Source organism: Sorghum bicolor, chromosome 10 (genome assembly GCF_000003195.3).
Source record: "Sorghum bicolor cultivar BTx623 chromosome 10, Sorghum_bicolor_NCBIv3, whole genome shotgun sequence".
Classification (NCBI taxonomy): domain Eukaryota; kingdom Viridiplantae; phylum Streptophyta; class Magnoliopsida; order Poales; family Poaceae; genus Sorghum; species Sorghum bicolor.
The window spans coordinates 5,829,934-5,848,319 of record NC_012879.2 but is presented as its reverse complement, the minus strand read 5'-3'; the positions used below and the strand labels follow the sequence as shown (position 1 = coordinate 5,848,319).

Below are 18,386 nucleotides of genomic sequence, written 5' to 3'. Positions count from 1 at the left end.
AGGAAGACCTCAGGAGTCTCGACGTCTTGGATTACGCAGAACTTTGGTGCAGGACCACCGCCTGATGCTCCAGATCATGAGGTGGAGATGTATGCAAAGGTGTGGTTGTGGCACTTCTTCGGGGGTTTCTTGTTCCCTGATTCCTCAGGAGACAGCATCAGCTGGATTTTCCTAAGGATCCTTATGCAGCCACTGGAGAACATTGCCGGCTACAGTTGGGGTACCGCGGTGCTTGCATGGACATACCGTCAGCTTTGCCAGGCCTGTCGTCGCCAGTCTTCGAATGGAAACCTAGGTGGCTGCTCATATCTACTTCAGGTTTGGATTTGGGAGCGTTTTCCAGTTGGAAGGCCCACTAAACCTCCGGGTTTGCCTGTAAGTGCATTTGCTATTTCGATTTGTTCATAACACTTAAGGCATTTGTGACATTATGTTTGTGTTAATTGCAGGTATGAGTGCATGAAGATGTTGGACCCACCGCCCTTTTTCTCTGGACAGATGCTAAGGTAGTCAGGGGCGAAGCAGACAGGAGGTACAGGCAGTACACTGACGAGCTAGACGTGTTGACACACAACTACGTAAGTTCAATTCACTTTTAGTACTAAATGCACTATTAATGCATTTTATTTTGAAATACTAAAAATAAGTTTACAAATTTTGCAGGTCACATGGTCACCGTGGTCTCGGTGGGAGCTAGAGGGGTACCTTAGTCCACGCTGCGAGGAGGAGGATAGCGATTGGCTTTACGATGGCCCACTCATCTTCTTCCACGTGGTCGAGATGCACTACCCTTGCAGGGTTTACAGACAGTTCGGGAGGCTGCAGGGGATTCCACCGCTGTATTCCACAAACGCTGAGCTGCATAGGTATGATGGCACTTTGTTTGTTTCCATTAACTGGCTCGTTGCTAATGCAATATATTTTTGCAGGATTGATCGTAGGTTTCGGTCCACGCAAAAGGATTGGGCGGTCAGGCACGATGCACATTTGCAGACTTGGTATCACAGGCAGGTTCCCCTCGTCAACTCACTACCACCGCACGACCCGGCCAGATGGATGGAGTACCTACAGTGGCTGCACCGGAGTACGAGGACTCATATCATGGTCCCGTACACCAACACCCCTGCAGATGAGGGTGGTGTGGATGACATCGCCGATGCGTTCGACGAGGTGCAAATGGTTGACAAACAGGTTCTTAGGGCCCACTTAAATAGATATGTGGTAAGTACCTTGGACTTTCATGTATTATTTGATGTTTATGGCACAACAGTTGTCCAAATGATCGAGTTAATGTTGTGTGTGATGTTGTAGTCACAACAGTTGTCTAACTACTCCGAGGAAGCCAGTAGGCAACTGTTCCGGAGTAGAGACGACAAGAGCAACCCTCTTCGCAGCTTTGTGAAGGTACTTTCGATAAAATAATTCATTATTACAAAGCAATTACAACTGAATAATGCATGTTGTCATTTTAACCTGCAGAAAATCAAAAAGGGCTGCAAGAAGTTAGCGGCTAAGCTGAGCTGTGCAGACACGACATATGAGCCTCCGTTGCACCCCATGTTGTCTAGGAGCCAGACGGCCTCGATGTCCACCAGAGCTACTTCGGCTAGGGCCGCTTCCTCCTCTGTACGTACTCCGCAGTACATAGGGAAGGGTCCAGCGGACGTGGACGATGACGACGAGGCCCTTCAGTACTCCACGACTAGTGGCGACGACGACGAGTTACAGTGGGAGTTCACCGGTCACGAGGAGATGGGTACCTCACAGCTAGGCGGTGCTCCTATTGGTACACAGGGGGTGGAGTACACACCGGAGGAGTACACACAGGGGGTGGAGTACACACAGGAGGAGTACAGACACGTCGAGCACCAGGTGCCTATACTGTGCTTTTACTTTTCTATATTTCCATGATTCAATATTTAAAATTACTCATTAGGGTACTTGTTTGCAGGGTACTTCGTCGACACAGGAGATGGACCGTGTCCATAGGCGGCAGCGAGAGAGGCAGCGGCGAGACCGCACGGACGTGGGGTGGACTAGCAACGTGGTGCCTACCAATCCTAGGAGGCGACGGAAGCCGCGAAACCGCTACACCCCTGGCGATGATTAGATTAGACATGTTTAGCAGTTGGGACTTGTCATGTAGTACATGTGACATAATGTTATTTCCAGCACGTTGGTAACTGTGACATATTTCTAGATATTTGATGTACCTTTTTTAAGCATTAGTGAGAATTATTTAAGTTGTTCGTTCTAAAGTATCTTTGGTATTTACGTAAAAATCTCAGTCTTGCCAAACCAGCTGCGAACCAGGACAATCGGTTAACAAAAACCGAACAAAGACACTGCAGCAAAGGTTCTGGCCATTTTCTGGCTACCCCGCCATGGCTGGGGGCGGGTTAGGGGTACCCCGCCATGGTGCATGGCGGGGTACCCCTAACCCGCCCCCAGCCATGGCGGGGTAGCCAAAAAATGGCCAAAACCCCATGTACCTTTCATGGCACTAGTCAAAGTGACTTCCTCTATTGCTTTTTAAATATTACACAAAAAAATAGCTAGTAAACATGCAAGAAACAAAACTTTTAAATGTTATATTAGTTAAACATATTAGAAAATCTTTTTAAATTGTTATGTTAGTTAAACATTATGACAGCTGTGGACTTTGGCGAGGAGCGATCAAATTGAAATACGTCGGAGTACAAATTATTACATGACAAGTTTCAAAGTACAAAAGTCTCATCCCTAAGCCACTCACATACATTACCACATCAATCAAACTGCGTGCACCACTGCGTAAGCAACTCGTCCTCGGACTCCCAATCGTCCACTACAGCCTCCTTACCCATGCTCGCCTCCGCTGCCTTGGCCTCACTAGCCTGTCTCTCGTAGTAAGCTGCCTCCGCCTCTTCTGCCGCCTGAGAGTATAATTGTCCCTCTTCCTCGGTCATGTCTGTTGGCCACCATGAGTCGTAGACCGATGTCTTCTGGTTGTGGTATGCAGCCTCACCCTCCTCTAAGGCACCGACAGGCATCGGTCCTGACGCCTCACCCTCCTCTGCAAGACGAAGTAGGTCGCCTATCCTTCCCATTTCATAGTCATGCTCCTCCTGAGGGTACCCCAATTCCTCGGCAAGACGAATGAGGTCGCCTATCCTTCCGGTGTCGTCGTCTTCCTCCGCCTCGGCCTCCTCTTCGACCACAATCGGACGGCTAGCGGTGCCACCAACTGCACCGTCCCGCCCTAATATCATATTCTCCGCGTACTTAGCACGGCCCACATCTGCTTGCCAGTTTCCGGTGCATCCAATCTCTGTAAGTACAAAATTTAAAGAATTAATAACATATTCATTTCAGAGAAACAAACAGTTTCACTTTCAAAAATTAAATGACTCACTAGCACATAATGAGGCAATAGTATCGTTCAAGCATTGCATCTCAACTCGCTCAGCCTCCTCCGCAGCCTTCCTTGCATGCTCTTCAGCCTTCCTTGCACGGTACTCCTCTATCTCCTTTTCCCTCTCCTCGGACCACTTCTTCCATGCAATACTCGCAGGGTTACGAACACGCAACTCCTGGGCGAATGCAAGCATTTTCTTCTTATGGTCCTTCACAAAATCAGTGACGTAGTTTGCAGGATAACCTCTCGTCTTGCGAACTGCTACTCTTGCCTTATACTCATCTTTGAACTTAAACACATCATCACATGATTCCCATTTGCATTTCTGAGTGCTCTGTTACGGGAAATATATGAAAACAAAGTTAGCGTACAAAAACAAATATATGAGTATAGTAGTACTAAATGTGCACAGTCCTAGCAAACCTTATCATAGTCGATCATGTGGCCACAGAAGTGGCCAATCCCAAGACCTGAAGGAACTAGGCCGTAGCTAGCTTCAACACCACATTTGCACATCACGGGAGGCGCAATAGACCTCCGCTTCTTCTTCCACTCTGGAACCTCCTCCTGCTTCTCAGGCTCTGGCCATTGGCTCTTTGGACCATAGATCCACTCTGCGAAATGGCACTTTCGAAAACCACGATCCTACAAAAAGAACACATTAGAACACACATAAAGCAACTGAAATTTTAAGATTGACCGTAAAACTTACTTCACGCCGCAGAGGACAAATGAACTCTAGTTCATTCCGTGGATTTATCACGGCTTGTTCTCCGCAATGACACTTTGGAGGATCCTCGAGCCGCCGTGCAGAGGCTACAGCCTTCTCTTCCTCCGTCATAGGAGGAGGGTTAGGGGGGGGGCGGAACCCAGCGAGTAAACAACTCATGTTTGCAATGATCAACGCCGTGGTAGAAAAGCAGAATTCTTGGGTCAAACTTGTCCGGCCCGTCGATCCATTGGAAGAAAAAGCACCGGAAGTAGGGCTACAAAAGAGTTTCAATTGTCTCATTGAGAATAAAAAGATAAAAAACCAATAAGAAAAACAGAGGGCACAGTGACTTACGCTATAACTATAACAAGTATAGAAGCAACGTGCCGCAGTATCCGGATGTCTCGACTGGCTCACGTGTGCCGGATGTCCACAATCACAGTTAGGAATAGGTTCCTCGGGAGGCACGGGGGGCATCCTTGCAAGACACATCGGGGTACAACTCTCTAGGACGACCCTTTTTTCGCCAAATAGACTCACGATACGAGTCCTCCATCTAAAAACGCGAAAATAATTCAAAAAAATCACATAACTAAACAAAGTAACGTAACAAGAGATTTACTAAACATATTAAAAATAAACAAATGAACTTATCTAAACTATGAAAACATAAAGGTTGTAAGAAATTTACCTTATCCAAACGAGGGGTGGCCGGTGAAAGCCCTAGTTTGGTTTTGGATAATTGATGAAACCCTAGTACTAACCTCTATACTAAGTGTGTGTAGACTTAATGAGGTTGGTACATGCCAAGTGATGGAGCAAGTAATGATCATGGTGATGATGGTGATGACCACAAGATGATCAAGTGCTCAACTTGGAAAAGAAGAAAGAGAAAAACAAAACCCTATGGAGATCAAGGCAAAGGTATTGCTTAGGGTTTTGGTTTTGGTGATCAAGACACCATAGAGGGTGTGATCACATTTAGGATAGATAGCGGTACTATAAAGAGGGGAATTCTTTGGCTAAGCGGTTATCAAGTGCCACTAGGTGTCATTGTTCATGTGCATGCATTTAGAACCTAGTGAGCTAACTTAACTCCTTCAAAGAAAATGTTTGTGAAAATGCTAACACACGTGCACTTGTTGGTTTACACGTTGTGGTGTTGGCACACTTTGAGAAGGAGGTGGAGTTTGAAGGGTAGAGAGAGGATGGGTTCCTCTCTCCCTCCCGCCTCGCAAGCTCGGCGGGATTCGGCGCTTTTCGAGAAAATGAAGTGCATATTTTCTATTGCGTCGGTAGGAAATTTGGAGAAGTCGCGGGAGTGTTTCTCGCTGAGAAAACACTCACCGGACGCTGGCTCAGAGGCACCGGACGCTGTGTCTGAGCGTCCGGTGTGCAGGCTGCCTGACTCGGTTAGGGTTAGGCACCGGACGATAGGCACCGGACGCTGGCTTGAGCGTCCGGTGGTTAGCGTCCGGTGTGCGGGCGTTTTGCGACCCTCTCTGCGCATGGGTCCGGTGAGCACCGGACGCTGAGGGTGCGTCCGGTGGCTTGCGTCCGGTGACCCCGCGAGTTTGCGGAGCTCTCTGCGCATGAGTTCGGTGTGCACCGGACGCGTCCGGTGCCAACCTGCTTAGCGTCCGGTGCTCTGCAGGTTACCGTTAGACTCTGACACGCGGCTGACGTTGGAGCACCGGACGCTGGTGTTGAGCGTCCGGTGCCCCTTTAAGAGCGTCCGGTGACCCCGTATTTCGCCCAGTGAAAGAGCCAACGGCTCTATTTGTTTTGAGGGGCTATAAATACGTGTTTGGCCGGCTTGGGGCTTACTCTCTTGGCATTCTAACATACTTGACATCCTTGTGAGCCTAAGCAAACACCTCCCACTCATCTCCTTCATAGATTATACATCTTTGTGAGATTGGGAGTGATTCCAAGTGCATTTGCTTGAGTGATTGCATCTAGTGGCACTTGGGGATCGTTCTAGCTGCGGTTTTCTTGTTACTCTTGGTGGTTGCCGCCACCTAGACGGCTTGGAGCAGCGGAGGAGCTTTGGCACGAGTTGGTGATTGTTCGTGGCCATCTCCCGGTGATTGTGAGGGGTCTTGTACCTTCCCCGGCGGAGAGCCGAAAGGTAACTCTAGTGGATTGCTCGTGTCATTGAGCTACCTCACTTGTGGGTAGGTTCTTGTGGTGTCCTAGTGAGGACGAGGTTCGTGCTACACCTCTTAGCCACCGAACCACCAAGTGTTGGTCGACACAACGGGGACGTAGCGTGCCGGCAAGCACGTGAACCTCGGGAGAAAAATCGGTGTCTTAATTGAGTTTGATTGGCATTCTTCCGGTGCTTGATTGTTTATATTGGTGATTGGTTCATCCCCTACACGGCGGTATAAATATCTCATCTTATCTTTACTTACCGCAAACTAGTGTAATTAGTTTAGTTGCTTACTTTGACTTGTGTAGCTTAGTTATCTAGTGTAACTTGTAGAGACTTAGTTCTTGTGTGCATAGAGATCTTAGCAACTAGAATTGTTGGGTAGGTGGCTTGCAAACACCCATTTAGAGCTAGAGCAAAAAGCTTCGCTTTGTTATTTACTAACCTTTTGCTCTAGTGAGTTTGTAGAAGTCTTAAATAGGCTATTCACCCCCCTCTAGCCATATTAGGACCTTTCAGCCGGGAAAACAACCGTGAAGAACGACGAGGCGGAGAATACGCAGCGGAGAGGGGCGCCGAGGCGGGGCAATGGAGGTGAAGGACGACGCAGAGGGGCACCGGAGAAGAGCGGAGCTCGGGTGTGAGAGAGGGAGAGAAAGAGAGACACTCGGGGTGAGAGAGGGAGAGAAATGGGAAGAGATGGCCGTTCGGCCGACTAAGTAGGGCGCGGGCAATACCCCGCCATGATCCACGGCGGGGTCCACGTCACCACAAGTCAGCACACAGGACCATGCAGCGCTGACGTGGCAGGGAGAACCCCGCCACCATGCATGGCGGGGTGCAATGTTTTTGCCCCGCCATGCATGGTGGCGGGGCCAAACGGCCTAGTTTTGAAATTTTTTTCAAAACCGTGTCAAAATTGAAATTTGTTTTAAAAATTGGCTAAAAATAAAAAAAAATTCTACACAGTAAGCCCCAACAACCGGGGTCTCCTTCCGATGGCGGTGAACTACAATGAACTGGTTGACCAGCAACTTTGATTGACATTGACATGCATTCAACCAGATGAGGAGGTGGTGGTGTTGGCCGCCACAAAGCAGTGAGCTGAGGGCCATTGACTTGTGATATTTTGTTCATCATTTGTGACAAGTTGAACTACAGCTCAAATAATTGTGAATTACACTACTAAAAAGATTAACCGAGGCGGGGAAAAAAACATTAACCGAGGCGTTTTAGTCAACCGCCTCCAATATAAGGTCGCAGTTAATGGAGCATTTTCTGAGGCGGTTTGATGCCCGCCTCGGTTAATAAAAATAAAAAAAATAAAAAAAGAAGCCATGTGAGTCTATATTAACCGAGGCGGGTGTGTTACAATGCCCGCCTCCGTAAATCGATTAACTAAGGCGGTTATTTGCAACTGCCTCGGTTAATGAAAAATAACCGCCTCGGTTAATGACTATCATTAACCGAGGCGGTTGCAAATCTTGTCCGTTTCTGATGGATATTTGAAAGGTCACGGTTAATAAATTTTGTATAGTGTTATATATACTTGTAGTCTTGCAGCAAACTTTAACAATCAAACAAGTCTGTATCAGAGTACAGAGCAAGAGCAAAGAAGCCATGTGACGAGATCAAGGCGCGTGAATGCCTCTATTTAATTTACTATATTCTGCTCCCAATGTTCCATCTAGGATAGTTTTTATTTGTACTAATGTATAATAATTATTACCTTATCACGTAAGCATAATGGTGATGTGGCAAAATATTTATTGAAGAAATAGAGAAAAAAATAGTTTCTACATGAGGAGGCGGAGTCTTCATGTGCATTGAAGCCCAAAGAATTGGTGATGGACATTGTATTCCCTTAAGGATAAAAGCGAGAATGGTAGGTTTCGTTTATCAGGCTCGTTTCTGTAGTATTGACATCATTATGACCGTTTTCAGTCATTGTCATGTTTAACTTTTGGTTTTCTAATTTCATTTAGTACATAATTTAACTTCTAAGCACTAAATGAACTGCATAGTTAGATCGGTCTGGGAGTTTATGGCCACATTTTCTTGGAGTTGATCAGGTTTTAAAAAACACATCTCATTTTTTCAAATGACTTATTTGTTAAAAAAATTTTGCGACGCGTAATAAGTATCCTTAAATTATTCATGAAATATATTTTTATAATAAATTAATTGGAAGATACAAATATCAAACTTATACTAAAACTACTTTGTAGTGATTAATGTTCACTATCTGAGTTCATCGGCAACTAAAATTTTACAAATATATATAATGTATCTAAAACTTTTATTTTTAAGTTGTGAAACTCTCCATTCAACGAGTAATTCAGAGGATAAGTATATTTTAATTTGGTGCATTGACACCACATAGCAGAATCGTCTTATTGCGTTACATTTACGCTAGTACAAGTATTCAAAGCAACAAAGCAAACACTTCCTTGTTTATTAGACAGCACCTTTTAGTTTCACATCAGCACCGATTTGCCCTCCGACCAAGCTACGGTGCTTCAAACTGATACTGACACGGAGCAGATTCAGTATCCAAATTTATTTATTACATGGCTCTGCTGCAATTGCATCCACATGGTTGCAGTTGCAGCCTTTGCAGGAGTGGGGTTAAAGTGTAGTACGTAGCTCTTGAAAACACCAAGGAGAGTACGTCCCAAACTTCAACAAAATGCCAAGATAAATATTTATATAGGAGTAGATACAAAGACCAAGTTCATGTCAATAAAATGCCATATGAGGAAGTTGTTCACTAGCAACACCAATGAGACCTGGGTGTCGGGTCTTGCGTGATGAAGAGAACAATGAGATTGGGAGGTATAGGGAGACTGAAGTACACACGAATCATCCAGTATACGCGGTTGTCACTGTGGCCATTCTCTGCTGAAGCTTTCGTCCGATCCCCACAAAATAGACCCCAACAACTGTGGTCAACTGTGGTCTGCATATGATGAGGGGTGAGCTAGCGTGAACTGTTGAATCAGCAACGTCGATTGAGATGTAGTCAGCCGAGTTGTTGGTGCTTGCTGCCACAGTACAATGGGATCAGATCATTGATATGTGATAATCAATTCATCTTTTGGAACATTGCACTACAGCTCAATAAGGCCGTATTTAGTTTCTGAAGGAAAATTTTTTGCGACACTGTAGCACTTTCGTTTGTTTGTAGTAATTATTGTTCAACCAAAGACTAATTAGGCTTAAAAGATTTGTCTCGTAAATTTTGACCAAACCGTGCAATTAGTTTTTATTTTCGTCTGTGTTTAATACTCCGTGCATGTGTCTAAAGATTCGATGTGACGAAAAATTTTGGGTTTTAGGGTGGAAGTAAACAAGGCTAATAATTCTGAATTGTACTTGCAGTATTGCACCAAACCTTAAACTGCAAAACAGCACTGTATCAGAGGATAGAGCAAGAGCAAAAGGAAGCCGTGTGTGGCGAGATCAAACCGTGTGAATGTCTCTATTTGCCATATATTAGGAGTTAGGACACTCCCAATGCTCCACCTAAAATAGTTTATATGTGTATTAATAGTGTATAATCATCCTAGAACATAAGCAGTTTGGTAATGTGGCAAGAAATTTATTGAAGAAAGAGAGAGAAAACAAAGAAACAGTTTCAGTCGAAAAAAAACAAAGAAACAGTTTCTGCATGACGAGATGAAGTCTCACATGCATCAAAACTCAAAAAGAAATGGATGCCGCATTGGCTTCAGGGTCAATATTCAGGAATAGGTCTCCTCTAGTGTAAGTGTGAATATTTTTCAGAAAAAAGTTAAAACAAAAATGAAGTCGGTCGACGCATATGCTCACGGGGCGAGGTAGGCTGAGATGATGCGACGTGGAAGACGGCGGCTATGGGGATGGAGACTGAGTCGTCCATGGCCTACTAGATGATCGAGTCTGTGAGATCGCCCTTGTATCGAGCCAGCGGATGATCGCTCAGAGCGGATGGTGGCGAAGGGGAACGAAGGATAACAGAATTGTAAAGAAAGGTAGATGAACTCATGGCTGACGAGAAACCCCGTAGTTAATTTAATTAGCTAGCAATGCGATGTCACTGCTGCCGCCAGCCTCTCCAGAGTCAGACTCCAGACTCTCCAATCCAGTCCATCCAGCGGAACATGATACAGTCAGGCTCAGGATCGGACCCGAATCCAGTCCATACGGTTACGGTCTGCGCCCTTCGAGGCTTCTCCTGGTCTTCCCTAGCTCACTCGCCGTAGGGGGCGCTCCCTGCAATCCCTGCATACACACAGCTTGCTTGCCGCGCAGTAGCAGGTGCGGAAGGAATCGAGCCGGAGGTGAGTCTTTTTCCCCACTCCGGCTCGATTCCTTGCCGCGCAGTATTGACTGCCTCGATTCCAGTCTCGTATAATGCTGTTCCTAGAGCCCTAGACTCGACTCAAAGTGGCTATCTGATAGAGGCAGCTGAATCTTTCGATTTACTGACTTGCAACGAATTGATTGATTCTGCAGTTCAGACGTTCAGTTCACATGGCTGCTGAATCAGAGAACGGCAGCTGCAATGCTTGGGCAGCGAGAGATCCTTCGGGAATTCTCTCACCATACAAGTTTAACCGCAGGTAGCTTCCCCCCCTCCTGATTTGGAGAAAAGTTGCGTCATTTTTAGCACTATGAAAGTCTGAATACTGTATTCTTGCTATGCTAGCTAGACTATTTCTTTGGGATAGCTATGGACCGAATTGTTTCCATGCCTTTTTATGTACGTACGTTATGTTTGGTTTTTCAGTGTGTTCCATATATTATATATCTAGTGTGGAACAAGACTACAGCTATTTCTGCTCGTGGCCTGTTAAACTAAATCATGATGCTGGGGCATTGGGTGAGCATTTTAGGTCTGTTGCAATCACAGAAATTTGAGTGCAAACAGCAACGTGCTTGTCTTTCTGTTCAGCTAGCTTATTGACGTCTTATTAGAGCTACTATATGTGTAATGATTTTCAGAGCAATGCAAAATAGCGATATTGCAACGAAGGTCATATACTGTAGAGTCTGTTATGCTGACGTTGGCTGGACACGGAATATGCTCAATGATTCAAAATATCCTTTGGTTCCTGGGTAAGTATTTTCAGATCAATACATGAATCCCTGAGGAAACAAAACATCATAAACAAAACGTCATATTTGTTAATGGTATTAATTAATTTGTGCAGGCATGAGATTGCTGGAGTTGTAACTCAGGTTGGTGCAGATGTCAAAGGATTTAAAGTGGGTGACCATGCTGGTGTTGGAACATATGTGAACTCATGCCGAGATTGTGAGAACTGTAATAGCTCTCTAGAGAACCACTGCCCAAAAGGTGTTTATACTTTCAATGGCATTGATACACATGGAACTGTCACAATGGAGGGTTACTCCACGCACATTGTAGTCCATGAAACTATGACATATTATGATAGAAAAAAGTCTACGTGACCCCTCAACTATATAGGGTGAACTACTTCATCCCTTGACTATAAAACCGGAAATAATTCCTTCAAGCAGTTTTAGATGGTGGTTTTGCTATAATGATGGTGATTTTGTCTTTTTATTTTTTATTTATTTCCATTGAATCTTTAAAAAATCACAGTAAATCACATAAAAATCATAAAATGAAAAATCCAATTTCATTGGACTCCAGACGTGTAGATCTACACAGTGAACATATAATACGGTATGCTTTAGTGCAAAGTTTTTATTATAGCTAAATCTATACTTTTCTATAATTAATTAGAATAATTCATAGATTTAAAGCTATAACAAAAACGTTTATACTAAAATATACCATATTATATGTTCACCGTATAGATCTACTCATATAGAGTCCAACAAAATTAGATTTTTCATTTTATGATTTACTATAATTTTTCAAAGATTCAACAAAACTAAATAAAAAAAGAAAAAGACAAAGCCACCGTCATCGTAGCAAAACCACTGTCCAAAATCGCTTGAGGAAGTTAATTGACCGGTTTTCCAAAGTTCAGGGGATAGAAAATTTGGTTTTATAGTTCGGGGGTGAAGTGGTCCATGCTATATAGTTGAGGGGGTTACAGAAGGATCTCTCTCACTCATCTTCCAAGCGGCATGTGGGCTCTTTGGATGATGCAAAATAAAAGGCGACATGGTGAGTTGTCGATGCGAATTCAGTAGACGGTGCTATGGACCAAGGATACTGCCTTCAACTTATGGCGGTTGAGTCACCGGGTTGGTCAACAAGTGCCCGCAAGGGATAGTCCTAAATGGAGACGGCCGGAGGCGGGGAGGTCGAAGATTAATAATGGATGCAGCATTCTCCGAAGATAGCAAACAAGGTGCCTGTAGAAATATATTTTCCTTGGCGGTTTTGTTAAGAGAATCGCTAGTGGAAAAGTGTTTCTACTAGCGGTTCTTGAGTTGGGCTCGTTGGTTTCTTTTCACAGACGTTTTTTAATTGAAACCACCTGTAAAAAAGAATATCCACCGTCAGTGTAGAGCTTTTCTGTATTAGTAGGCGCAACCTTGGCTGTTGTCAGCGGGTATGAGCGAGGACCTGCAGTTGGGGCTACACTGAGTAGCATTGGAATCTGACTGTGCAGCTATGTAAGAAAAAGAAGACGCAAAGATCCATCATTGGTCCTATTCTGAAGGAGATTAAGGGGATTAAACTTGCCTTTCAAAAGTTTTATCAGGTATCAACATTAGGGTACCTAAATAAAAGACCTCAATAGGTTGGCAGGGCTGCCACAGCAATTACGGGCACGACCAGGTCTCAGTCATGGGCCTTTACGAAGAAAGCCCAAAGTTGTTCGAAGAGGTCTAGGCAACCGCCTTGGCACGCCTGATGACTTGGGACATAGGTTCCGCCTCGCCCGACCCCTCGAGGGACAGCACTTACGTTAGCCGAGGATCGACGGATAAGTTCCAACTCGCTCGACCAGCCTTGTCCTGTCCAACCCCGTGGGCTCCATCTCACTCGGCGGATGGGGCACAGTTTCTGCCTCGCCCGATCCTACGGGGTCTCGCTCCGCCAAAGCCCGATCCTCGGGTCTCCTTCCACTACGGCCTTCGCAGTCGCCGTAGGGTCACTAATCCTACCAATTCCAAGCCAAACCAATGTGAATCTATCCCTATCGGGAAAGGTAGCCTCGACTTCGAGTGCTATCTACCATAGACATAGATCCTATGCAGTCGTGCTACTGCAAGATAAGCAGTAATTGCATCTAATCCATCCATGCGAGAAGGAATGGCTTGGGTGAATCCTCTACGTTTTCCTATTTCTGGTATCATTTTCTATTCACCCTCTTTTGTCAGCCGATCTTCTTGAGTAACAAAAAACAAAAAAAGGAATAAATATTACAATAATGAAATTAACAAATGTCTAGGATTGTAAATGAGCTGCAGCATTACATCAAGTTTATTTGGCATGACTCACATTTGTGATTGTTCTGCACAGGAATCGGATCGTGTTCGACCCGGGGACGTCCCCGAATCTTGGTCAGGCTAAGGCGGACTCCATGCGCGAGGCTGTCGATTGGAAGGAAGCCGGCTACTTCGGTCAGCAGGAGCAGGCCTTCCCTTGGTCGTCTGCGAACTTGTTTATGTAACAGTAGCGGTTTCTGGACTTAGTTTCTTTGGGTGCCGATAGGCTTCTCGCTTGTCTGGCGGTTTTTCTCCTTGTTTGTAACATGTTGTTACCTTCCTCTTAATGAAATACGGGTTAATCACCCGATCGAGAAAAAAACATTTGTGATTGTTCTTGTACACTACCAGAAAGACGAGCATGTGAACCAGCACGCTACTTGAAAGAGTTCTCGATGTCAATTACAAAGCGGTATTTCACATCTCGATTAACAAGCCTTGCCAAAGCCTCATTGATATAATCTATCCTAATGACCTCAATCTTTGGATAGATTTTGTTCGCTGCACAAAAGTTAACCATTTCTTGGATGTCTTTTGTACCTCCAACAAGACTGCCTGACAAGGTCCGCGCACCTAAAAATGCAGTTCAGGTTAAATTTAAACAATTTATTCCTGTTACCATGTTTTTTTAGTAGTGTCAAAACAGAGAATTACCAAGAATAAGGCTTGCAGGCTGCATTTTGATCTCACTGGGAGAGCCCACTACTGTCATCACACCACCAGCCTTAAGGAGAGAGAGAAATGGATCAAACGGATGGTCACCAGAAGCGGTGTCAACTATGAAGTGCAGGGAGTTCTTCAGGGACTGCAAAAGCAAGAGATCATATATATCCACGGTTAGTTTTGAGGTAAAGCAGAACGGACATTACTTAGTTGTTCTCTTTATTCTTAGCATTAGAAAACTATCCATGGCCTGGAACTTTAAAGTCAACTTGCAAAACAGTGAGAATATTACTTTTCAGCCAGCAGCCATGGCACAGTGTTTCTCTCACAACAATTCAACAAACAATACTTTTTAAGTGAACAAGGGTTTGCTATCTGTTCCTTATGAAAATAATATGATGTGCTCGTAGCTCTGGTAATACAATGAAAAAATAAAAAGAACCCACCAAAAGATGGTGTCATATTATCGAGAAGGCAAACAGGGTATATTCCCTCTTGTCCTGTTCGTTTGGCTGATAAACTATGACAAAAAGTACTGTTCGTTGATTTGTTGTGAGAGAAAAACAATGCTGGCAGATTCGGCTAATAAGCTCAAGCGAATAGATTTATGACAAAATTAAAACGTCACATATTTTGAAACAGATAAAGTACAAGTACTAGGTGTCTAGGTATGTTGAAATTATGCAATGTGCAGGTGAGTACCTCCATCTGCTGTGTGTCCGATGATATAACAAAATTATCTGCTCCAAGGAGGTTGATGGCTTCATCTCTCTTGGATTCACTTGTACTGAAAACTGTGACCTTCAGACCAAATGCTTTACCAAATTTCACAGCCATGTGACCCAGACCACCGAGTCCAATGACCCCAAGTGACTTTCCAGGTTGGTTCATATTGTGTCGCATCATTGGAGTATACACAGTTATCCCAGCACACAGAAGAGGTGCTGCCTTTGCCAAAGGGTAGCCATCAGGTATTTGGAAGCAATACCTAAAGTTCACATTAATCAACAGAAAATGTGATCACTTATCTGAGAAATTGTATTGAACTAGTATCAAGGTGTCAACAGTGACTTATATGGACCTATATATTATCCTTTCATCATGTAATGATTATGATGAAAATGGATGGACAACAATAACCAAAATTTTTCTCTCTCATAAGAAACTACATAGCTTTATCAATATAAAAAAATCTTGTTTGAACTGCCAATTAAAACAGTACTACCATACCTTGCATGGACTACAATGTGCGTGGAATAACCTCCCATTGTGACAGTTCCATCTGTATCAATGCCATTGAAAGTATAAACTGCTTTTGGGCAGTGGTTCTCTAGAGAGCTATTGCAGTTCTCACAATCTCGGCATGAGTTCACATATGTTCCAACACCTACATGGTCACCCACTTTAAATCCTTTGACATCTGCACCAACCTGAGTTACAACTCCAGCTATCTCGTGCCTGCACAAATTAATATCGTTGACAAATATGAGATTTTGACTATGATGTTTAGTTTCCTCTGAGGGATTCAATGTATTGATCTGAAAACACTCACCCAGGAACCAAAGGATATTTTGAATCATTGAGCACGTTCCTTGTCCAAGCAACGTCAGCATAACAGACTCCACAGTATATAATCTTCAGCGCAACATCGTTGCTTTGCACTGCTCTGAAAATTATTATATATACACATATTAGCTAGCTCTCATAAGAAGACGTTACGGAAATGAAACCATTAAGCTAGGTGAACCAAAAGACAAGCATGTTGCTATTATAGCCCTCAAATTTCTGCAATTTTTTTTTGAGGAAACTGGAGAGGCCGAGGCCTCTACAGAGACTTTCTGCAATTCCATCAGACCTAAAATGCTCACCCAATGCCCCATATATAGTAAGCATCAAGTTAATGATTTTAGCTTGACAAACCACACGAGCAGAGATAGCTGCACTACTTGTCTTGTTCCACACAATGACACAAGACAATGCCCATTTGGAAACAGGCATGTATGTTAGACACTGAAAACCAAACATAAGGTACATAAAATGGCATGGAAACAATAGATATCCCAAAGAAATAGTCTAGAATAGCAAGAAGACAGTATTTGCAACTTTTTCACCTGCGGTTAAAGCTGTAAGGTGACAGAACTCCAGAAGGATCTCTCGCTGCCCAAGCGTTGCAGTTGCTGTTCTCTGATTCAGCAGCCATTTGAAGTTGTGAACTGGACGTCTGAACTGTAGAATCAATTCGTTGCAAGTCAATAAATCGAAATACTCAGCTGCCTCTAAGGCTCTAACCGCCGAAGCAGGCGACATTTCAACTAGCCCCTTTGAGTCGAGTCTAGGGCTCTAGTCACAGCATTATACCAGACTGTAATCGTGGCAGTCAATACTCAATACAGGCGGGGAGTGGGAAAAAAAGACTCACCTCCGGCTCCGGGTCGAATCCTTCCGCACCTGCTGGTCTCCCTCGAACTCTCGTCGATGCAAGAGCGGCAAGCAAGCTGTGTATGCAGGGAGCGCCCAACAGCGAGTGCGCTATTTATAGTAGGGCATAGACCGCAACCGTAGCCTGAGCGGCAAGGAAGCTGTCGCCAGGATGCAAGGAAGAAAGGGCGCTGACTGGATCATGTTCCTGGATTGAGGCTGGCCGTGGCGGCAGCAGTGACGTCGCATTAGTAGCTAATTGAATTAACTAACTACGGTGTTCCTCGTCAGCCATGATTTCATCTACTCTCTGTCCATAAAAGAGTCAATGTCTAGAGTTGTTCTAAGTCAAACTTTTAAAACTTTGACCAAATTTCTAAAAAATGCTAAGATTTATGGTCTCAAATTAGTATCATAAGATTCATCATAAAATATATTTTCATATGATGCATATTTTGTGTCATAGATGTTGTTACTCTTTCGTGAGAAAATTTAAAAAAGTTTGACTGACATTGATTCTAGAAATTGATTTTTTTTTAGACGGATGGAGTATCTTTCTTTACAATTCTGATATCCTTCCTCTTTGCCGCCATCCGCTCTGTACAATGGAGCCATCATCGGCTCTATCCAAGGGTGATCTCAAAGACTCATCTAGCAGCCATGGATGCCTCGGTCTCCTTCCCCTTATAGCTGCCGTCTTCCACGTCGCATCATCTCAACCTGTCTCGTGTGGCCCGTGAGCATGCGTCGACTGACTTCTTTTTTTATTTTAACTATTTTTAAAAAATATTCACATTTACACTAGAGGAGACCTATTCCTGAATATAGACCCTAGGGATCGGTGCCACAGGCTATGGCGTCGAAGTGACATGTCTCGGCACCTGCATATGCCAAGTTCACCTTAGGCCTTGTTTAGTTTCTAAAAAGTACCCAAAATTTTTTAAGATTTTCCGTTACATCGGATCTTACGGCACATATATGGAGTATTAAATATAGACGAAAATAAAAACTAATTACACAGTTTGTCTATAATTTGCTACACAAATTTTTTAAGCCTAATTAGTTCATAATTTGACAATATTTATCAAATACAAACGAAAGTGCTACAGTACCTGAAACCAAAAAATTTTGCCAACTGAACAAGGCCTTACAAATGGAAAAAATGTCTTTTAGTAGAACCTTAGTATAGAACTCTGATCCGGCAAGGAGTTATTGTCAATAAAAGTCCACTATAGAAACTACAGGTACAACTGAAAAGGTGAAAATTAAGATTTTCCCATGGTACTTACAAAAAGGTGTCACTCTGACTAAAGATAACTTAGCAAAAAAGAATTGGAATGAAGTGTGAGTGTTCTGTTGAAACTATCCGCTTGTTTGTAGTACGTGTCAACGGGCACGTCGCAAAGGGTCTATACTAGCCACCGCCACCACACCGCCTGTCGCATTTGCTGTTCCTCACCACCACCACTCAAGGTTTTGGAATTCAAAATCTAAAAAAATTGGTGCCTGCCGAATTGGACAAATTTTAAAAAATTCGGACCGGGATTCACTTGTTTGACCAGTCAAAAATTTCGTAATTTGGCCAAATTTTGACAGAAATTGAAAACAATGGTACTACAGCC

The 18,386-nt window shown here is 43.9% G+C and overlaps 3 protein-coding genes across 3 annotated transcripts; 2 read left to right on the top strand and 1 right to left on the bottom strand.

Annotated features, from left to right (window-relative positions):
• Window positions 237-1,282, top strand: LOC8065452 (serine/threonine-protein phosphatase 7 long form homolog). The gene is made up of 5 exons (XM_021449751.1): window positions 237-318; window positions 466-578; window positions 664-866; window positions 930-1,191; window positions 1,271-1,282. The coding sequence occupies exons 1-5, from the start codon at window positions 237-239 to the stop codon at window positions 1,280-1,282; spliced, it is 672 nt and encodes a 223-aa protein (XP_021305426.1).
• On the top strand, window positions 10,780-13,868 carry LOC8077300 (probable cinnamyl alcohol dehydrogenase 1). Its single transcript, XM_002437959.2, has 4 exons — window positions 10,780-10,868; window positions 11,251-11,364; window positions 11,460-11,717; window positions 13,718-13,868. The coding sequence occupies exons 1-4, from the start codon at window positions 10,780-10,782 to the stop codon at window positions 13,866-13,868; spliced, it is 612 nt and encodes a 203-aa protein (XP_002438004.2).
• On the bottom strand, window positions 14,046-16,843 carry LOC8077299 (probable cinnamyl alcohol dehydrogenase 1). Its single transcript, XM_002436590.2, has 7 exons — window positions 16,766-16,843; window positions 16,458-16,572; window positions 15,899-16,012; window positions 15,577-15,804; window positions 15,049-15,334; window positions 14,338-14,488; window positions 14,046-14,256 (listed from the first exon to the last, which is right to left on the bottom strand). The coding sequence occupies exons 2-7, from the start codon at window positions 16,544-16,546 to the stop codon at window positions 14,060-14,062; spliced, it is 1,065 nt and encodes a 354-aa protein (XP_002436635.1). The 5' UTR covers window positions 16,547-16,572; window positions 16,766-16,843; the 3' UTR covers window positions 14,046-14,059.

What these genes read in the sequence shown, in the direction of transcription:
- LOC8077299 (XM_002436590.2), bottom strand. Translation starts at nt 16,546, where the DNA reads ATGGCTGCTGAATCAGAGAACAGCAACTGCAACGCTTGGGCAGCGAGA. An exon ending in CCTTACAGCTTTAACCGCAG is followed by an intron (nt 16,013 to 16,457) that starts GTGAAAAAGTTG and finishes AATAATTTTCAG; the next exon opens with AGCAGTGCAAAGCAACGATG. An exon ending in GCCTGCAAGCCTTATTCTTG is followed by an intron (nt 14,257 to 14,337) that starts GTAATTCTCTGT and finishes CTGCATTTTTAG; the next exon opens with GTGCGCGGACCTTGTCAGGC.
- LOC8077300 (XM_002437959.2), top strand. Translation starts at nt 10,780, where the DNA reads ATGGCTGCTGAATCAGAGAACGGCAGCTGCAATGCTTGGGCAGCGAGA. An exon ending in CCATACAAGTTTAACCGCAG is followed by an intron (nt 10,869 to 11,250) that starts GTAGCTTCCCCC and finishes AATGATTTTCAG; the next exon opens with AGCAATGCAAAATAGCGATA. An exon ending in AAATATCCTTTGGTTCCTGG is followed by an intron (nt 11,365 to 11,459) that starts GTAAGTATTTTC and finishes TAATTTGTGCAG; the next exon opens with GCATGAGATTGCTGGAGTTG.
- LOC8065452 (XM_021449751.1), top strand. Translation starts at nt 237, where the DNA reads ATGGACATACCGTCAGCTTTGCCAGGCCTGTCGTCGCCAGTCTTCGAA. An exon ending in GCTGCTCATATCTACTTCAG is followed by an intron (nt 319 to 465) that starts GTTTGGATTTGG and finishes GAGTGCATGAAG; the next exon opens with ATGTTGGACCCACCGCCCTT. An exon ending in ACGTGTTGACACACAACTAC is followed by an intron (nt 579 to 663) that starts GTAAGTTCAATT and finishes CAAATTTTGCAG; the next exon opens with GTCACATGGTCACCGTGGTC.